Source organism: Scyliorhinus torazame, chromosome 7 (assembly GCF_047496885.1).
Source record: "Scyliorhinus torazame isolate Kashiwa2021f chromosome 7, sScyTor2.1, whole genome shotgun sequence".
Taxonomy (NCBI): domain Eukaryota; kingdom Metazoa; phylum Chordata; class Chondrichthyes; order Carcharhiniformes; family Scyliorhinidae; genus Scyliorhinus; species Scyliorhinus torazame.
Genome location: NC_092713.1, coordinates 284,975,564 through 284,993,646, shown reverse-complemented (window position 1 = coordinate 284,993,646; position 18,083 = coordinate 284,975,564). Strand labels below are relative to the sequence as shown.

At 44.4% G+C, this 18,083-nt stretch overlaps 1 protein-coding gene across 6 annotated transcripts in view; it reads left to right on the top strand.

Annotated features, from left to right (window-relative positions):
- Positions 1–18,083, top strand: part of LOC140427083 (teneurin-2-like) — a 3,867,843-nt gene that overhangs the window by 3,650,926 nt on the left and 198,834 nt on the right. For all 6 annotated transcript variants that reach the window (XM_072512582.1, XM_072512581.1, XM_072512584.1 and 3 more), the window contains one exon: positions 15,109–15,304. In XM_072512582.1, coding sequence (XP_072368683.1) covers positions 15,109–15,304 — 196 coding nt within the window. The remainder of the gene's footprint in view (positions 1–15,108; positions 15,305–18,083) is intronic.

Here is an 18,083-nt window from a genome sequence, read left to right as displayed (position 1 = left end):
AATACAAAATAATAGTTAAAATAAAAATTAAAAGGTTATTAAACTATCATGTAGGCTAGCCGTAAACTAAAAAATGTTCAAATTAAGGCTGTTTCATTCTAAATATATTTAATATAAAATAATTATAAATAATTTAAAACACTATTAACATTTATGACAGAAATACAAACAGTAGATGATGTGTCGTGACAAAAAAGGGGGAGCCGTTGAAAAGGCAATCACAATGCTAATGTGATTTTTCAACGTGATAGCACTCATGATAGCGATCTAGACAAGAATTTTTTTCAATAAAGTGTTCATAAGGATACATTATTTTAATTACCCATACTCAAAAATAAATGTTATATTTAGAAAAGTAAAGTAAGTAATAAAGGTGAAATAGTGTTAGATTAGCCTAAGCTAATGGAACATAAAAGGGCGATGTTGTGTTGGATAACAAGAAAGTCAAATAAAAATACTGTGGATCAGCAACTTGAAGAACAGATGAGAAAAACCATGCGGTATATTTTGAAGTACTGAAAAGAGTTGTAGCTGTTATAAAGTTTTTAAGTGAAAGAGGTTTGGCATTTAGAGGTCATGAGGAGAAGTGGGGCTCACCAAATAATGGAAACTTCATGGGGGCCATTGAACTTATTGCAGAGTTCGCCCAATTTTTACATGAACATCTCGAAAAATGTAAAAATGAAAAAGTAAATGCTACTTACCTATCCAAACCCGTGTATGAAGAATTGATAGAAATCATGGGAAAACATGTGCAAGATGAAATTGTGAATCAAATCAACAACCTAGACACCAAATACTACTCTATTATTGTTGACTCTATGCCTGACCTGACACATGTTGACCAGCTGGTAAATGTGGTTCGATACTGCTATAATGGAAAACCCTGTGAGAGATTTTTAACATTTTTACCGATAGAAAACCATTCATCCACTACCTTGTTCAACAAAATACAACAAGTCCTGGGTGAACATAAGCTTTCACTTGAAAATATCCGTGGTCAGTCCTACGATAATGCATCTAACATGAAGGGCTCGGAGAAAGGGCTGCAAGCGCTCTTTAAAAACATTAACAGGTACCATGTGCAGCCCATTCACTTAACCTTGTTGGAGAAAAGGCAGTGTCTACTGTACCTGAAGTTGTTGACTATTTTGGCATTTTGCAGGAGCTGTATGTTTTCTTTTCTGGATCTCCATGAAGATGGGGGATTTTAAACACACAGGGCAATCTACATTTTTCTCTAAAGAGCTTAAGTGTAACTAAATGGTCTGCACACTATGAAGCAGTCCAGGCAATTAAAAATGGATATATGGGTATTTTACAAACTCTCAAACATATTTTTGAAGACTCAGAAGAGAAGCCTGAATGTAAACGAGATGCAAAGAATTTATACCACAAGTTGGTAAAGCTGGAATATGATATTTTAACAGTCGTTTGGGAAGAAGTGCTGGAGCATTTCAACTCCAAACCCCTGGTTTTGATGTATTTGAAGGTTATCTTCTGCTATCATCTTTACTTTCGTTTGTTAAAGAACTCAGAGAAAATTCAGCCGATAGGATTGCACACTATGAATCAGAAGCAAAAGGTTTGTGTGAAGATATCACCTCAAGTTATTCTGATGCTTCCAAACGCATTGTTACAAGGAAATTTTCAGATGGAACAAGTGGTATTGCTTCTTTGAGAGGAGCTGACAAATTTAGGATAGAAGTTCTATATCAACTCTATGACTGCTTGATAATCCAGTTACGCAAAAGGATTGACCCATATGAGCAGATTGCGAAAAGGTTCAAGTTCCTCTCAGAATTGGTGAACAATTCTGAAATTGGTGAGGACAGTATTAAACTTATAATATCGTATTACAAAGATGATATTGACCACAAATTAGTAAAATAGTGTTATCAGTTCAAAGAATATTTGCACCTTAGGAAATCTCAGAACACAGAAGAATACACGCCATCTAAAATGCAATGCGCAGAAGTTCTTCAGCTTATTTGTGAGCAACACCTAATTGAAGTGTTCCCCAATATTACCACTGTGCTTAAGCTGTACTTGACAATGCCTATCACTAGCTGTGAAGCAGAAAGGAATTTTTCAAAGCTATCCTTTATAAAGAACAAATTTCGGTCTACCATGACTGAAGAGCGCTTAAATTCTTTATGCATATTGTCTCTAGAAAATGACATTGCAAGGAAGCTCTCATATGACAAAACTGTACGTGAATATGTTGCTAGAAAAAACAGAAAAAAGAGTATTTTGTAAAATGTGCTTCATAAGACCATAAGACCATAAGACATAGCAGCGGAAGTAAGGCCATTCGGCCCATCGAGTCCACTCCACCATTCAATCATGGCTGATTGCAACTCCATTTACCCGCTCTCTCTCCATAGCCCCTAATTCCTCGAGAAATCAAGAATTTATCAACTTCTGTCTTAAAGACACTCAACGTCCCGGCCTCCACCGCCCTCTGTGGCAATGAATTCCACAGACCCACCACTCTCTGGCTGAAGAAATTTCTCCTCATCTCTGTTCTAAAGTGACTCCCTTTTATTCTAAGGCTGTGCCCCCGGGTCCTAGTCTCCCCTGCTAATGGAAACAACTTCCCTACATCCACCCTATCTAAGCCATTCATTATCTTGTAAGTTTCTATTAGATCTCCCCTCAACCTCCTATACTCTAATGAATATAATCCCAGGATCCTCAGACGTTCATCGTATGTTAGGCCTACCATTCCTGGGATCATCCGTGTGAATCTCCACTGGACCCGCTCCCGTGCCAGTATGTCCTTCCTGATGTGTGGGGCCCAAAATTGCTCACAGTATTCTAAATGGGGCCTAACTAATGCTTTATAAAGCTTCAGAAGTACATCCCTGCTTTTATATTCCAAGCCTCCTGAGATGAATGACAACGTTGCATTTGCTTTCTTAATTACGGACTCAACCTGCAAGTTTACCTTTAGAGAATCCTGGACTAGGACTCTCAAGTCCCTTTGCACTTCAGCATTATGAATTTTGTCACCGTTTAGAAAATAGTCCACGCCTCTATTCTTTTTTCCAAAGTGCAAGACCTCGCACTTGCCCACGTTGAATTTCATCAGCCATTTCTTGGACCACTCTCCTAAACTGTCTAAATCTTTCTGCAGCCTCCCCACCTCCTCCATACTACCTGCCCCTCCGCCTATCTTTGTATCATCGGCAAACTTAGCCAGAATGCCCTCAGTCCCGTCATCTAGATCGTTAATATGTAAAGAGAACAGCTGTGGCCCCAACACTGAACCCTGCGGGACACCACTCGTCACCGGTTACCATTCCGAAAAATAACCTTTTATCCCAACTCTCTACCTTCTGCCTGACAGCCAATCGTCAATCCATGTTAGTACCTTGCCTCGAATACCATGGGCCCTTATTTTACTCAGCAGTCTCCCATGAGGCACCTTATCAAAGGCCTTTTGGAAGTCAAGATAGATAACATCCATTGGCTCTCCTTGGTCTAACCTATTTGTTATCTCTTCAAAGAACTCATGTAGCATGTAGTCTCATAGGTGTCTAAAATAAAAGATTATATTGACTGTGGTCTTTTCTATGTTTTATTTCATCATTCTATGATGCATCATGCATGTATATAACATTTCCCTAATTTTCACCCCCCCATAACTCGAAAACTATAAGGCATAGGAAATCTTTATTCACACCAGTGACTTTGACATGTGAGATAATCCAGTACAGCAATTTTAATCAAAATCGGAGATGTAGTGGTTACATTTTTAAAAAATTTGTGGTGATCTGTCGTGGAACAACCCCATTGAAGAAGATAACAGTGGTTACCCAGACCTCGTTGCTGGTTGCAAAGGGGCCCCCATAACAGTTCACGCTTCAGGGCCCCAAAAATGTAGGTCCGCCACTACCCAGCAATAGTTGCTGAAGTTCGGCAACGCCAGTCCCCCTTCTCCTCTGTTCCTTTCAAGCATCACCCTCTTCACCCGCAGGGACTTCCCTGCCCATACAAATCCCAGAATAATTTTATTCAGCCTCTTAAAGAAGGACCGTGGGATAAAGATGGGGAGAGATTGAAAAACAAACAAGAACCACGGGAGAATCGTCATCTTAACAGTCTGCACCCTCCCCGCCAATGACAGCGGGAGCGCATCCCACCTCTGGACCTCCTCCCTCAATCGTTCCACCAGTCGGGACAGGTTGAGCTTATGCAACTTACCCCAGTTCCGTGCCACCTGAATCCCCAAATATCGGAAACTTTCCCCCACTAGCCTGAACGGCAACCCCTTCAGCCTACTCTCCTGCCCCCTCGCCTGATTTACAAACAACTCGTTCTTAGCCATGTTCAGTTTGTATCCGGAGAACCGGCCAAATTCCCTCAGGATTGCCATAATACCATCCATCCCCACCATTGGGTCCGTTACATATAACAGCAGATCATCTGCATATAACGAGACTCTATGTTCCACTCCCCTTCGGACCAGCCCTTTCTAGCCCCAAGAAGCTCTCAGTGCTATGGCCAGCGCAAACAGCAGTGGGGAGAGAGGGCGGCCCTGTCTTGTCCCACGGTGCAGTCTAAAGTAGTCCGATGTCGTCCTGTTCGTCCTTACATTCGCCTCCGGGGCCTGATACAATAGCCTAACCCAGTCGATGAACCCTGCCCCGAACCCGAACCGTCCTAGTACCTTCTACAGATAATCCCACTCGACCCGGTCAAAAGCCTTTTCAGAATCCATGGCTACCACTATCTCTAGCTCCCTACTCTCCGGGGGCATCATAATCACGTTGAGCAGCCTTCTTAGGTTGGCCACCAGCTGCCTCCCCTTTACAAACCCGGTTTGGTCCTCCACAATTACATCCGGTACACAGTCCTCAATTCTAGTCGCCAAGATCTTGGCCAGTAACTTGGCGTCTACGTTGATCAACGAGATCGGCCTGTATGACCCAAAAGCCTCCGGGTCCTTATCCCGTTTCAGAATGAGCGAGATGGTGGCCTGCGACATCGTCGGGGGTAAACTCCCTCTGTCTCTTGCCTCGTTAAAGACCCTGACCAGCACCGGCCCAAATATCCCGGCAAGATTTTGGAAAACTCCACCGGATACCCGTCCAACCCCGGGACTTTACCCGACTGCATGAACTTCAGGCCCCCAATACCTCTTCGAGCCTGACCAGGGCCCCCAGTCCATCCACCAACCCCCTCCCCACTCTTGGGAAGGTCAGTCCGTCCAGGAATCGCCTCATCCCCCCTGGTCCCCCAGATGGTTCTGAAGTGTACAGCTTGCTATAAAAGTCCCTAAAAACTTTGTTCAGCCCTGCTGGGTCACCCACGAGATTACCTTCCCCCATCCACTACTCTCCCTATTTCCCTAGCCGCTTCCTTAGTTGTTGCACAAGCATTCTACTGGCCTTCACCCCATGCTCATAAGTCGTGCCTTTTACCTTTCTAAGCTGCTCTACAGCCTTGCCTGTAGTCAGCACCCCAAATTCGGCCTGCAGCCTCTGTCGTTTCCTGAGTAATTCTGGCCTCGGGGATTCCGCGTAACTCCCGTCCGTCCGTAGAATTTATTTAACCTGTCGGTCTGTCTCTGCCCTATCTGTCCTGTCCCTGTACGCCCGGATTGAAATCAGCTTCCTTCTCACCACTGCCTTCAGTGCCTCCCAGAGCACCACTGCCGAGACTTCTCCAGTATCGTTCACCTGCAGGTAATTCTGCATGCATTTTCTCAGCCTCTCACTCACCGCCTCGTCCGCGAGTCGGTCAACTTCCAGCCTCCATGGTGGGCGCTGAAAGCTGTCCTTACAAAACTGCAGGTCTACCCAGTGTGGAGCATGGTCCGATATGGCAATTGCCGAATATTCTGCCCCCACCATTCCGGCCAGCAGGTCCCTACTCACAACAAAGTGGTCAATTCGGGAATACACCTTGTGGGCGTGGGAGTAGTACGAGAACTCCCTCGCCGTCGGCCGGCTAAATCTCCACGGATCTGCTCCCCCCATTTGCTCCATGAATCCTCTCAGTTCCTTTGCCATCGTTGGCAACCTGCCCGTTCTTGAACATGACCGGTCCAGGCTCGGGTCCAGGACTGTGTTAAAGTCCCCTCCCATGATCACCTTACGCGAGTCCAAGTCGGGGATCTTCCCCAGTATCCTCCTAATAAAATCCACATCTTCCCAATTAGGGGCATACACACTGACCAGGACTACTCTCATCCCTTCGAGCTTACCCCTCACCATAACGAACCTGCCACCCCCATCCACGACTGTGCCCTCCGCCTCAAATTGTACCCTTTTATTAATCAGGATTGCAACTCCCCTCATCTTAGAATCAAACCCCGAATGAAAGACCTGACTGACCCAGCCCTTCCTTAACCTAACCTGGTCTGCCACTTTCAGGTGTGTCTCCTGCAGCAAGACTATATCCGCCTTCAGAACCCGCAGATGCACAAACACACGCGCCCTCTTCACTGCCCCATTTAACCCTCTAACATTCCAGGTGATCAGCCTGGTTGGGGGGCACTTCACCCCCCCCCCCCCCCCTTTTGCAGATCAGCCATCCCCTTTCCTTGGCCAGCCCCGCAGCACTGTGTCGCGCTTCATCTGGCCCACCTCCTGGCCGGCTCCACCCATGACCTCCTTACTGTTGCCATGCCCAGTTTCCATCCCCGTCAGCAGAACGACTCCCCCCCCCCCCCCCCCCCCCACCCATTGTTCCCAGTCACCCCTCCCTCGATCCTCACGTTCTGCCGGCGAGATCTGTTGTCAAGGTCCTCCAGCCTTTCCAGAAGCACTTTTTGCTGGTCCCTCAGCCTCCGAATCTCCACATCTGCCACCGTTTGAAAGTCAGCCTGCTCCTCCACTGACCTCTCCAACTGCTGGAGCTTCTCAGCCTGATCATCCAGCCTTTTTCCCATCCGGTCAATCGACTTCTGTAGCGGCTCCAAGTTGTCACGCTTCAGAACCAAAAAGCCCTCCTGCATAGTCTGCAGCAGCTGCACCATCGTGGGCTGGGCTGTCGGCTCCTTGCTCTGAACACCAGCCGTGCTAGTCTCTCTCACAGCCTCCACCGTGCCCTTGTTTGACCACTTCTTCTGCTGTTTTGCGGTCCCTCCTGCTTCTTAGGTCCCTACAATTCTGTATGGGTCCTGTGCCTGAGTACTATTCCTTTACAGTTCCACGCTCAAAAGCACAAAAAAGTCAGGGGAAAAGGTCCAAAAGTCCGACCGAAATGGGAGCCACCAAATGTGCGACCTACTCCCTCATAGCCGCCACCGGAAGTCCCACTTGCTATGTTTTACTCACCAGGGCAGCACGGTGGCACAGTGATTAGCATTGCTGCCTACGGCGCTGAGGACCCGCGTTCGAATCCCGGCTCTGGGTCACTGTCCATGTGGAGTTTGCACATTCTCCCCGTGTTTGCGTGGGTTTCACCCCCACAACCCAAAGGTGTACAGGGTAGGTGGATTGGCCACGCTAAATTGCCCCTTATTTGGAAAAAATAATTGGGTACACTAAATTTTTTTTTAAAAATGTTTTACTCACCTGTCCAGTCCTTTGATATCTTCCATCAGTCTTGCAGCTTTTCATCCCTATCAACCACATGATCAATTTTCATATCATTTGAAACTTCTTCACCGTGAACCCTTGTTAAAATCTAATTCATTAGCATTTTTCACAAATAGCAAAGTCTGAGCTCTGCAAAACCCCACAAGAAACACCATTCCAGTCATGAAAGCACCTATTAACTATAACCCGCTGCTTCTGCCACTGAGCCAATTTTCGATCCAACTTGCCACTTTCCCTCGGATCCCATGGACTGTTAATTTGCTGATCAGTCTGCCAAGTGGAACCTGCCCTTGCTAAAATCCCTGTCGTCAGCACCAAGCCGCCACAAAAAATTCAACTTAGTTCGCCAAACACAAATCCACACTGATTGTCCTGATGTCCTTGATTCATTGACATCTTTCCAAATGACAACTGATACTGTCTCTCAGAATTTTTTGCAATAATTTTCCCACCACCGAGGTGAGGCTGGCTGGCCTGTGATCATTCGGGCCCACCCTTCCTTCCTTTTTAAATGAAAGTATAATGCTAGTAGTCTTCTAGCACTTTGCCTGTAGCCAGAGAATTGGAAAATGATAGTCAGAGCTCTGCTATTCCTTGCTTTGCTTCTCTTAGCAGCCGATAATACATTTTATCCAGGTCTGGTGATTTATCCGCTTTGATGGATGCTAAGTACCATAATATCTCCTCCCTCACTCCATTTAACCCATACAATATTTGACATGCTTCCTCCTTAACTACAATGTCTACTATATCCCTCTCTCTTGGTGAAAACGGATGCAAAGTATTCATTAAGAACCATAAGAACATAAGAACTAGGAGCAGGAGTAGGCCATCTGGCCCCTCGAGCCTGCTCCACCATTCAATGACATCATGGCTGATCTTTTGTGGACTCAGCTCCACTTTCCGGCCCGAACACCATAACCCTTAATCCCTTTATTCTTCAAAAAACTATCTATCTTTATCTTAAAAACATTTAATGAAGGAGCCTCTACTGCTTCACTGGGCAAGGAATTCCATAGATTCACAACCCTTTGGGTGAAGAAGTTCCTCCTAAACTCAGTCCTAAATCTACTTCCCCTTATTTTGAGGCTATGCCCCCTAGTTCTGCTTTCACCCGCCAGTGGAAACAACCTGCCTGCATCTATCCTATCTATTCCCTTCATAATCTTATATGTTTCTATAAGATCCCCCCTCATCCTTCTAAATTCCAACGAGTACAGTCCCAGTCTACTCAACCTCTCCTCGTAATCCAACCCCTTCAGCTCTGGGATTAACCTAGTGAATCTCCTCTGCACACCCTCCAGTGCCAGTACGTCCTTTCTCAAGTAAGGAGACCAAAACTGAACACAATACTCCAGGTGTGGCCTCACTAACACCTTATACAATTGCAGCAGAACCTCCCTAGTCTTAAACTCCATCCCTCTAGCAATGAAGGACCAGGCGCGCATCTTCCATTTCTGCAGACACACGTTACCGCTTTTGGGCTCCAATCAGTTGCCCACTTTCCTTAGTTATCCTCTTGCTCTTTCAGTACTTTGTAAAACATTTTTGGGGTTTGCTTGATTTTACTTAACAATGTTTTCACCTGCCATCTCTTTGCTTTCCTAATTTCCTCTTCAATTTCAACCCTACGCTTTCAATGCTCCTATATGACCTGAACCACTTCATAAGTTGGTAGGTTTTTGTGAGCAGAAGGATACACAAGTGATGAGGTTAGTTTGGGTTCTAAATTGCAACACAATTTTAATGGAAATAGCAGATAAACAGTTGCAGCATACCATGACCCTAAGCAGCTTTTGCAGATCTTTTAGCTCACCTTCCTCCCTTTGGTGCAACAATGAAAGAAAGGGATGATACTTCACTAATTCTCCTCATGGTATCAACCCAAGACTGTAATTTTTATTTTTGGTTAACAAAAATGACATAACGTAGATGCTAGAAACTGAAATAAGAACAGAAAATGTTGGAACCAGCCAAGTCGTATTTGTAAAGAAAGACAAATTGTGGCATTACAAGTACAGCACTTTGCCAGAATTGATTCCAGCCCTGACAAAGGCCAATGCCTAAAACATCAATGTTTTCTTTCTTTACGCTAGTCTTTACACTTAGTCTGCTTGTAATGGCCCACGGTGCTCATGAGACCATCATAACACAAGCTACATTATATTGATATAACTCGCAAATTCAGGTTATTCTGTCTGTGATTGACCTCTCACCTCCTTTGTAGCTAAAAACCAGGGTACAGGAAAACAAAAAAAAAGGTACCCTGAATAGTTGAGTCATGTTTGACAAATCCATGCAGTAGTTTCCTGAACTTATCTCTGCGCCTCCATTTGCCTGTGTTGCCAAGTGCTTCACATTAACTTGTGTGTGTAGTCTGAACTTGGATTAGTCGACATACTTTACCAACACAATGTAATCGCCGAGAAGTAATTACCTAGAAATTTGTTTCAGCCTGTATTGTTCTGTACACGAGGACTGCGTTCTGTAAACCAGAGGTCCGAACCCGTCACCTGAAATCTATGGCTGGATTCTTCCACCCCGCCCGCCGCAAGAATGCCATGGGTGAGATGCGGACAATGGAGAAGTCCATTCACCTCGGGTGGGATTCTCCAGTCACAGTGCAGGGTTTCGGCCATTGGGGGGGGCCCCATACGGAGAGGTGACAGTTGTGGTGGGAACACCGCAACCAATGAAAAAGACCAGAGGTTACAAGGCCAGAGAGCCAGCAGCAGTTAGGCAACCAGCGGTTGTTGAGGCTCAGCCTCCTAAGCCAGAACGGAGAGGTGAGCAGAGCAGCAGTTGGGAGGTGGGCAGAAGGCTAGTCAAGTGCCCATGCCGTGTCTCAGGGAATCAAGGAGCAGCGAACAGTGGGAGCAGGGCGACTTGACCAGAGCCAGAGGCCAGCCAGGCAGCAGGGCTTAGAGTGAGAGGGCTGGGCTGGACAGCAACCAGAGCAGAAAGTAAGGGTGAGAGAGCAAATCACACTCTAATGTGCTTCTTCCCAACCAATGCACAAGCCTCAAATACTCAAATTTAAAGTGACCCATCTGATCTCATAGATGTTAGAAATGTATTCCCTCGTTAATTAAATTGTGCTGGTCCCACACCTCCATTGAAAGGGATCTTCTCCTTCAATCCAGATTACCTCTTTAGACTAGAAATGTGTGAAAGAAGTGTGCCACCTCCAACCAAACATTCCTAATAATGGATCACCAGCTTCCCAAACTCTGCTACATATTTTTTAACCCCTTGTCCCAAATTCCTCTGCCTTATTTTATCTTTTCAATTGTTAATATATGACCATCTCCATTTCCTTCCTTCCTCTGCTGTACGTTTCTTTGTTCTTTGTTCTATCCCCTCTGTGTATATCGCCTCTGGTCAAAATGCAACATAGCCTGAGAGATATTGAGAGAATTAAGGAGGTAATTGAGTAACACCTGCAAAATAGGGTGCAGGAGCAAATCAAACTTAAACATTGCCTGCATATTGCAGTCAGACCTCAGTATCACACATTGATGGGTTTGGATTATTCTTATCAGATAGTTTGGCTTCTCTGTTGACTATTGTGGGCCTTCTAACAGGAAAAGAGAAGATAGAGGCATGAACTAAAGAGGCCTTTAAATTATGAAGGAGGTTAATAGGGTTGACATGGAGAAAAAGGACTGGAGTATAAGTAGACAGGTGTTGTTGCAATTGCATAGGATGTTGGTGTGACCACATCTGGAGTATTGTGTCCAGTTTGGTCTGCTTATTTGAGGAAGGATGTGGTGGCATTGGAGGCAGTTCAGAGGAGGTTCACCAGATAGATTCCATTGCTGAAAGTGTTGATGAATGAAGAGAGATTGAACAGTTTGGGTTTATACTTGTTGGAGTTTAGAAGAATGAGAGGAGATCTGATCGAGGTATATAAAATACTAAAGGAAATTGACAAAGTAAACGTAGACCAAATGTTCCCACTTGTGAGGGAATCTAGAACAAGAGGTCATGGATATAGGTTGAGAGGTGGTAGATTTACTGAGATGAGGAGAAACTACTTCTCGCAGCGGGTGGTGAATTTGTGGAACTTGCTGCCCCATGGTGCCGTGGAATCTGAATAACTAAATGGTTTCAAGAAGGAGATAGATGTATTTCTGATTTTTAAAATGGGTTAAAGGGATATGGGGAACCCTAGGGAGGTGGATTTGAGACAAGGAAGTGATCAGCGGAGCAGGTTCGAAGGGCTGACTTGCCTACCTCTGCTCCTAATTCCTATGAAGTACCTTCCTAATTTTCCACTCTGTGCACAGTGTTGGCTGAGGTGAGAAAACCAGCGTGTAGCTCTTCAGCTGCACACCTGGGTTTTCTCTCCAGATAATTCAGCACTCTGTGCAAAAAACATCTGGAGCCATGGTCCACACTGGCAGGACCTGATACAGAGATCACGCCCCCACCCCCATCCCCCACACACACATCTGGGCACCTCCCCTTCACTACCCCACGAGCACTGAGGCTACCCCCCACAATGCAGCTCCCCAGAGGGCCCACCCCTGGCATTGTCCCTGGCAGTGTCAGGGAGCAGTGCCAGGACATGTCTCTCTCACCCAGGGGCTATACTTAACTGTACGCCCCCTGTGGGATCCCCTTGACTGTTTCACCTTTTTGGAAAGCAGTTGTAATCCTCGCTGACGTGATATCGGAGAGGGGGCAGTTCAAAATGTGGGGGGATGATTTGGCGGGAAAGCCTGCTGGTTATATTAAAATTTCTTAAAATGTATTCGATACATCACTGGTGACCGGCGGAATCTTGTTTTCCGATTGTCGCAAGGTTTTGGGCCCTGGAATCAATCTGGTGAACCTCCCCTGAACTGTCTCCAATGCCACTACATCCTTCCTCAAATAAGCAGACCAAACTGGACACAATACTCCAGATGTGGTCTCCCCAACATCCCATACAACTGCAACAACACCTGTCTACTTATACTCCAGTCCTTTTTCTCCATGTCAACCTGATTAACCTCCCTCATAATTTAAAGGCCACTTCAGTTCACGCCTCAATCTTCCCTTTTCCTATTCGAAGGTCCACGATAGTCAAAATCACCCCCAATGATTCCATTTGTGATTTCATGCAAAAGCAGGGCCATAAATAGAAGGAAGTCCCAAGTAAATCCAACAAGGAATTCAAGAGAAACGCATCTGCTCAGAGACTGGTGAGAATGTGGGACTGTCTACCTCGAGACAGGGAGCACTTGAGATAAATAGCACAGATGCATACTTACATTTAAGGCGAAGCTAGAGCAGCAAATGATTGAGAAGAAAATTGAAAGAGATGTCAATCTGGTAAATTGACATAAATGGAATGATAGCAGGCTTGTGTGGAATACAGATCTGTAGATCCAAACGGCCTATTCCTGTGAGTTGTAATTTTTTTTTCATGCATTCATGGGATGTGGGCCTCGCTAGCCAGGCCAGCATTTTTTGCCCATCCTTGAGGGCATTTAAGGGTCAACCCAGGTAAGGACGACAGATTTCCTTCCTGAAAGGACATTCGTGAACCAGATGGGTTTTACATAATATATGTAATTCTATGTCATTCTATATTCTATAATATGAAATTCTATAAAGGTCCCAGATTTAATTCTTTGTCTGTCTTGTTCAGTTAAGTAATAGTGGTAGCATTCTTAGCTCAGAGTCAGAAGACTGTGGGTTCAAAATCCAACTCCAGCGACTTGAGCAAGTAGTTAAGACGGACAGACCAGTGCTGTACTAAAGCAACGCAGTATTGCCAGTGGTACCACCTTAAGATGTGATGCTAAATGAAGGCGCCTTTTATCCGTTTGAGAATGTAAAAGATCTGATGGCACTATTTCAAAGAAAAAGCAGGGGAGTTCTCCTTGGTGTCCTGGCCAATATTTATCCCTCATTCAACGGCACTTAAACAGATTATCTGGTCATTATCACATTGTTCTCTGTGGGAACTTATCATGTGCAAATTGGCTGTCGTGTTTCACTGCATCACAGCAGCAACTATACTTCAAAAGTACTAAATTGATTTGGAAGTGTTTAAGGATGTCCTTAGGTCATAAAAGGCACTAGATGAATGCATGTTCTTTCTTACCCTCTATCTCATACAGGTTGCAGTTCAAGTGGAGGGAGTACAATAACTCCTGTGTTCTATCTTTTCAGTCTCTGCCTGTAGGGATTCCTTTGGTTTCCTTTCAATGCCTTCCCAACTAATTATCACTCAGCATTCAATTGTATAATAACAAGTACCATTTGAAATTTAGAAATAAATATGGAATGCGAATGATTATTACAGTTGGTATATTTTTCTCAGGATCCAGATGGCATTAAAAGTTGTGAGCGAAAAGCTTGAATAGTTTTGTGGATATCATCTGAAGTCCATGATTAAATAATAGCTTCACAGTACCTCTGTCATCTGTCATTTTTGTAATGCATACTAATGGTTTGAATAAAATATAAACAGTGCTACCACACTGAATAAAAAGCAAGAGACCTAACTGTGTTCTCGCTGCCGTAGAATAATATTGTCACAAGATCGGCGGGGGGATAACCATTATTATATATTATCTGGGGTTCACTTGTACAGTTATGTAACCATTTCGCTTTTGAGTCAGGAAATTGTAGGGATCAGATTTTCTGTAATAACACTTGCAAAGTATCTTGGAACATTTTTACTGCATTAACAGCACCATATAAATGCAAATTGTTGTTGGTCAAACTCCAATACCTGACTTGTGCACATGATCGAGGCTGGCATTTCAGGATAGTGTTGATTTAAATGTTGCATTGATGGAGATGCTGTTCTTCATATTAAAGCAATTAACTCTTCTGGTGAATCCAAAAGGTATTATGGGACTGTTCAAAGAATGTTAGAGGATTCTCCTGGTATCCTGGTCCTCATTTGGCATTTGAAGCACCTTGCGGTGCAAAAGTTGGCTGCGTGTTTTCCAGATGAAATGTAACTGCATTTTTAAAAGTAGTTCATCGAACATGAACTTCTCCTGAGAGATATATAAATAAAAGCTCTTTTTCGTTAGGCAGCATTCTAATCATCAGCACTTCCAGCTGGCTGTTGCTTCTTGATCATATTCACAGTAGTTTACGGAGAGCAGCTTTATTTCTCTTGTCTACTGATAAAAATTGCGATTAATGGTAAGAAACTTTGATGGAAGTAAAATCTACCGATATGTATGATGGGCTGTGGATTCACTAATCCCCATTTTACGCTATTGTATAAAATCAGAATTACCCCCTTTATGTGGTTAAATCATTATGGTGTCTGCATAGAATGATTAATAATAGAACACAATCATTTTGATTATCAAGTGATGATCGTTGGATTAATTGGATGCAAACACTCTGGAAATTATGAAGTAATTACTTAGCAGTTCTAAAGCAGAATTAGAAGAGAGTTAAGAGATTGCTAGCTGATTATAGTTCAATTGCTTCCTTCAGCTACAACTCTTCAATTAAGATGATTGTTGAGAGGATTATCACATTTATGAAGGTAAAGCAGATTTTACATTTCAATTGTTTATGTTTGTGCTCCCAGTACGATTTCATGGAACGCCTCGATGGCAAGGAGAAATGGAGCATGATGGAGGCACCACGTGAGAGGAGAAGCATCCAGACCTTAGTCATCAATGAAGCTGCATTTGTTCAATACCTGGATTCAGGAACATGGCATCTTGCTTTCTACAATGATGGGAAGGAAAAAGAACTGATCTCCTTCAACACAGCTGTATTAGGTGAGTAGAACTGGTGTGCAATATATGGACTTCAACTCTAGATATAAATCCTCAAACAGAAATAGCTCCCCTGTTCATTTAGTTTCCTTCTCCAATAAAGCTATAAATTAGAACTATTTAATGAGGATAAAATAAAAGAGCTGCTGGATGTTTGTAATATCAGTGCCAAGGACCAGACTAGCTGAAAGGGATTGTTCCTATTCTCTGTCAACCGCAACAAGCCCAACCTGGCAGCTATGTTCCTCAGGAATACTAATTCAACAGCTGAGGGAAGATCACCGGCAGGATACTTCCTTTATTCATGCTTGACCTGGAAGCCCTGAAGTTTCATAGAGGCAAAGTCCATGTTTTTAAAAATAAATTTAGAGTACCAAATTATTTTTTTATCCAATTAAGGGGCAATTTAGCTTGGCCAATCCACCTATCCTGCACATCTTTTTTGGGTTGTGGGGGCGAAACCCACGCAGAAACGGGAAGAATGTGCAAACTCCACACGGACAGTGACCCAGGGCCAGGATTCAAACCTGGGTCCTCAGCGCCGTAGGCAGCAATGCGAACCACTGTGCCACCGTGCTGCCCTCCAAAGTCCATGTTGAGAACATCCACAACCATTCGCACCCATCTATGCCACTACCCCTGGTTGAACTGTCCTGATGGGAAAACACGATGGAGGAATCTGGCACATTGGCTAATTGATGTTATGATTATGATATATCAGACTGTTGCCTCGTTAGTCCGTGAGAGGGCTCTCACAAATTTTCTATTAGTGAGGAGGACTTTGCAGGGTCAAATGGAGAAGGGAGTTTGATGGTAATTAGTGATCTATTGCAGAGCAAGAGGACCAGGGAAATTATGTTCACCGAGGGCATGCGATGGAATAAGACTGGAGACTGAAATCATGAACAAGAAAGAATGGATAATGTTGGGTGCTAAATGGAGAAGGTCACTTATATAAAGGAAAAACAGAGTTAAAAATGATGGATTCCTGGGAACCCTTTGGTTAATGGAAAAAGAGTCAGTACAAGAGCTATTAAATAAATAGAGAGGAAACTAGTTAGCCGTGAACATAGATCTGATGGAAGGTTACATGACGGCAACTTGCTCAGAACTGCATGATGTCACACCAAGTCATAGACTTTGAAGCCATTCAAGACGTGGGTAGCCAATTTAAGTAATTAAAAATCTATTTTACAAAGTTACGAACATACAAAATAGGAGCAGAAGTAAGCAAATCGGCCCCTCAAGCCTACTCTGCCATTCAATAAGATGATGGCTGATCTTTTTGTGCTGAATTCCACATTCCCCATTTCCGCCCCCCCATAACATTTGATTTCTTTGCCCAACAAGAATCTACCTACCTCATCCTTAAAAATATCCAATGACCCCACTTCCACCACCTTCTGAGGCCGAGAGTTCCAAAGTCGCACAACCGTCTGAGAGAATAAATTTCGCCCTATCTCTGCCCTAAAAGGGTGACCCCTCATTTTAGGACAGCACCCATTAGTTCTGGACTCACCCACAAGAAGAAACAGCCTTTCAACGTCTACCTTGTCAATATCGATCTGAATCTTATATACTTCAATCGAGTCATCCCTCACTCTTCTAAACTCCAGTGGAAACAAGCCCAGCCTTTCCAACCTATCCTCCTAATACAAGCCGCTTATTTCTAGTAAACCTCCCCTGAACCACCTCCAATACATTTACATCCTTCCTTAAATAAGGAAACCAAAACTGCACACAATATTCGAGACGTGGCCTTGGTACAACGAAACATAACGTACTTACTTTTATATTCATTTCCTCTCATAAGAAAGGATATCATTCCATTATGCTTCTCGATAACATGCTGAACCTGCGTACTAACTTTTTGTGAGTCATGTGCCAGAACACTTAAATACTTTTGCGCCTCACTTTTCTGCAGCCGTTCTTCATTTAAGTAATAATCTGCCTTTTTTATTCTTCCTGCCAAAGTGAACAACTTCACACTTTCCCACATTATGCTCCATCTGCCACATTTTTGCCAATTCACTCAGCCGCTTTGTATCCATCTGCAAACTCTGTGGGCGGGATTTTCCTTCGGCCGATGCCGGAATCGGGAAACAAGATTGGGTGGAGAATTGGCTGTCAGCTGAAAATCGAGATTGGCGCCTGGCACCAAACGGAATGCCATGCTCTGGACCCTCGACAGCTATGTGAATAAGTTCTATGCCGCACGCCAGCATGGGCATGCACATTGTACGGTAAAGGCCATTGGCATATCATTAACGGGCCCGACCCAATGTTTACTGGGTCTTCCGCGATGCTCCGCCTCCGCCAGGAGGAATTACCGACGGCGAAGTTCACTTGTGGTATTTCAAATCGTGAAATAGGCGCCATGGCTGCTGAGGGTAAGGGAGGAGATACAAACTGTGTCCAATATCGCTATATAGTGTGCTGACAGTTGTGCCACTGGGGGACGTCTGCCTGGGCCGGGGGGAGTAACGGGGGGGGTGGCTAGGAGGCAGGCTGTGGGGTCGGGTTGGATGGGAATGGACCGCTATTGCTGCACACGCTGCTGCTTGCCCACTGGAAACGGGTTTTATGGGTGCCCCCCCCCCAGGCCACGCCCCTAGGTATTCTCTGGCCTCAGCCGACCCATCAACAGGACAATAATAATTTTTATTGTCACAAGTAGGCTTACATTAACACTGCAATTAAGTTACAGTGTAATACCCCTTGTCGCCACATTACGGCGCCTGTTTGGATACACAGAGGGAGAATTCGGAATATCCAATTCACC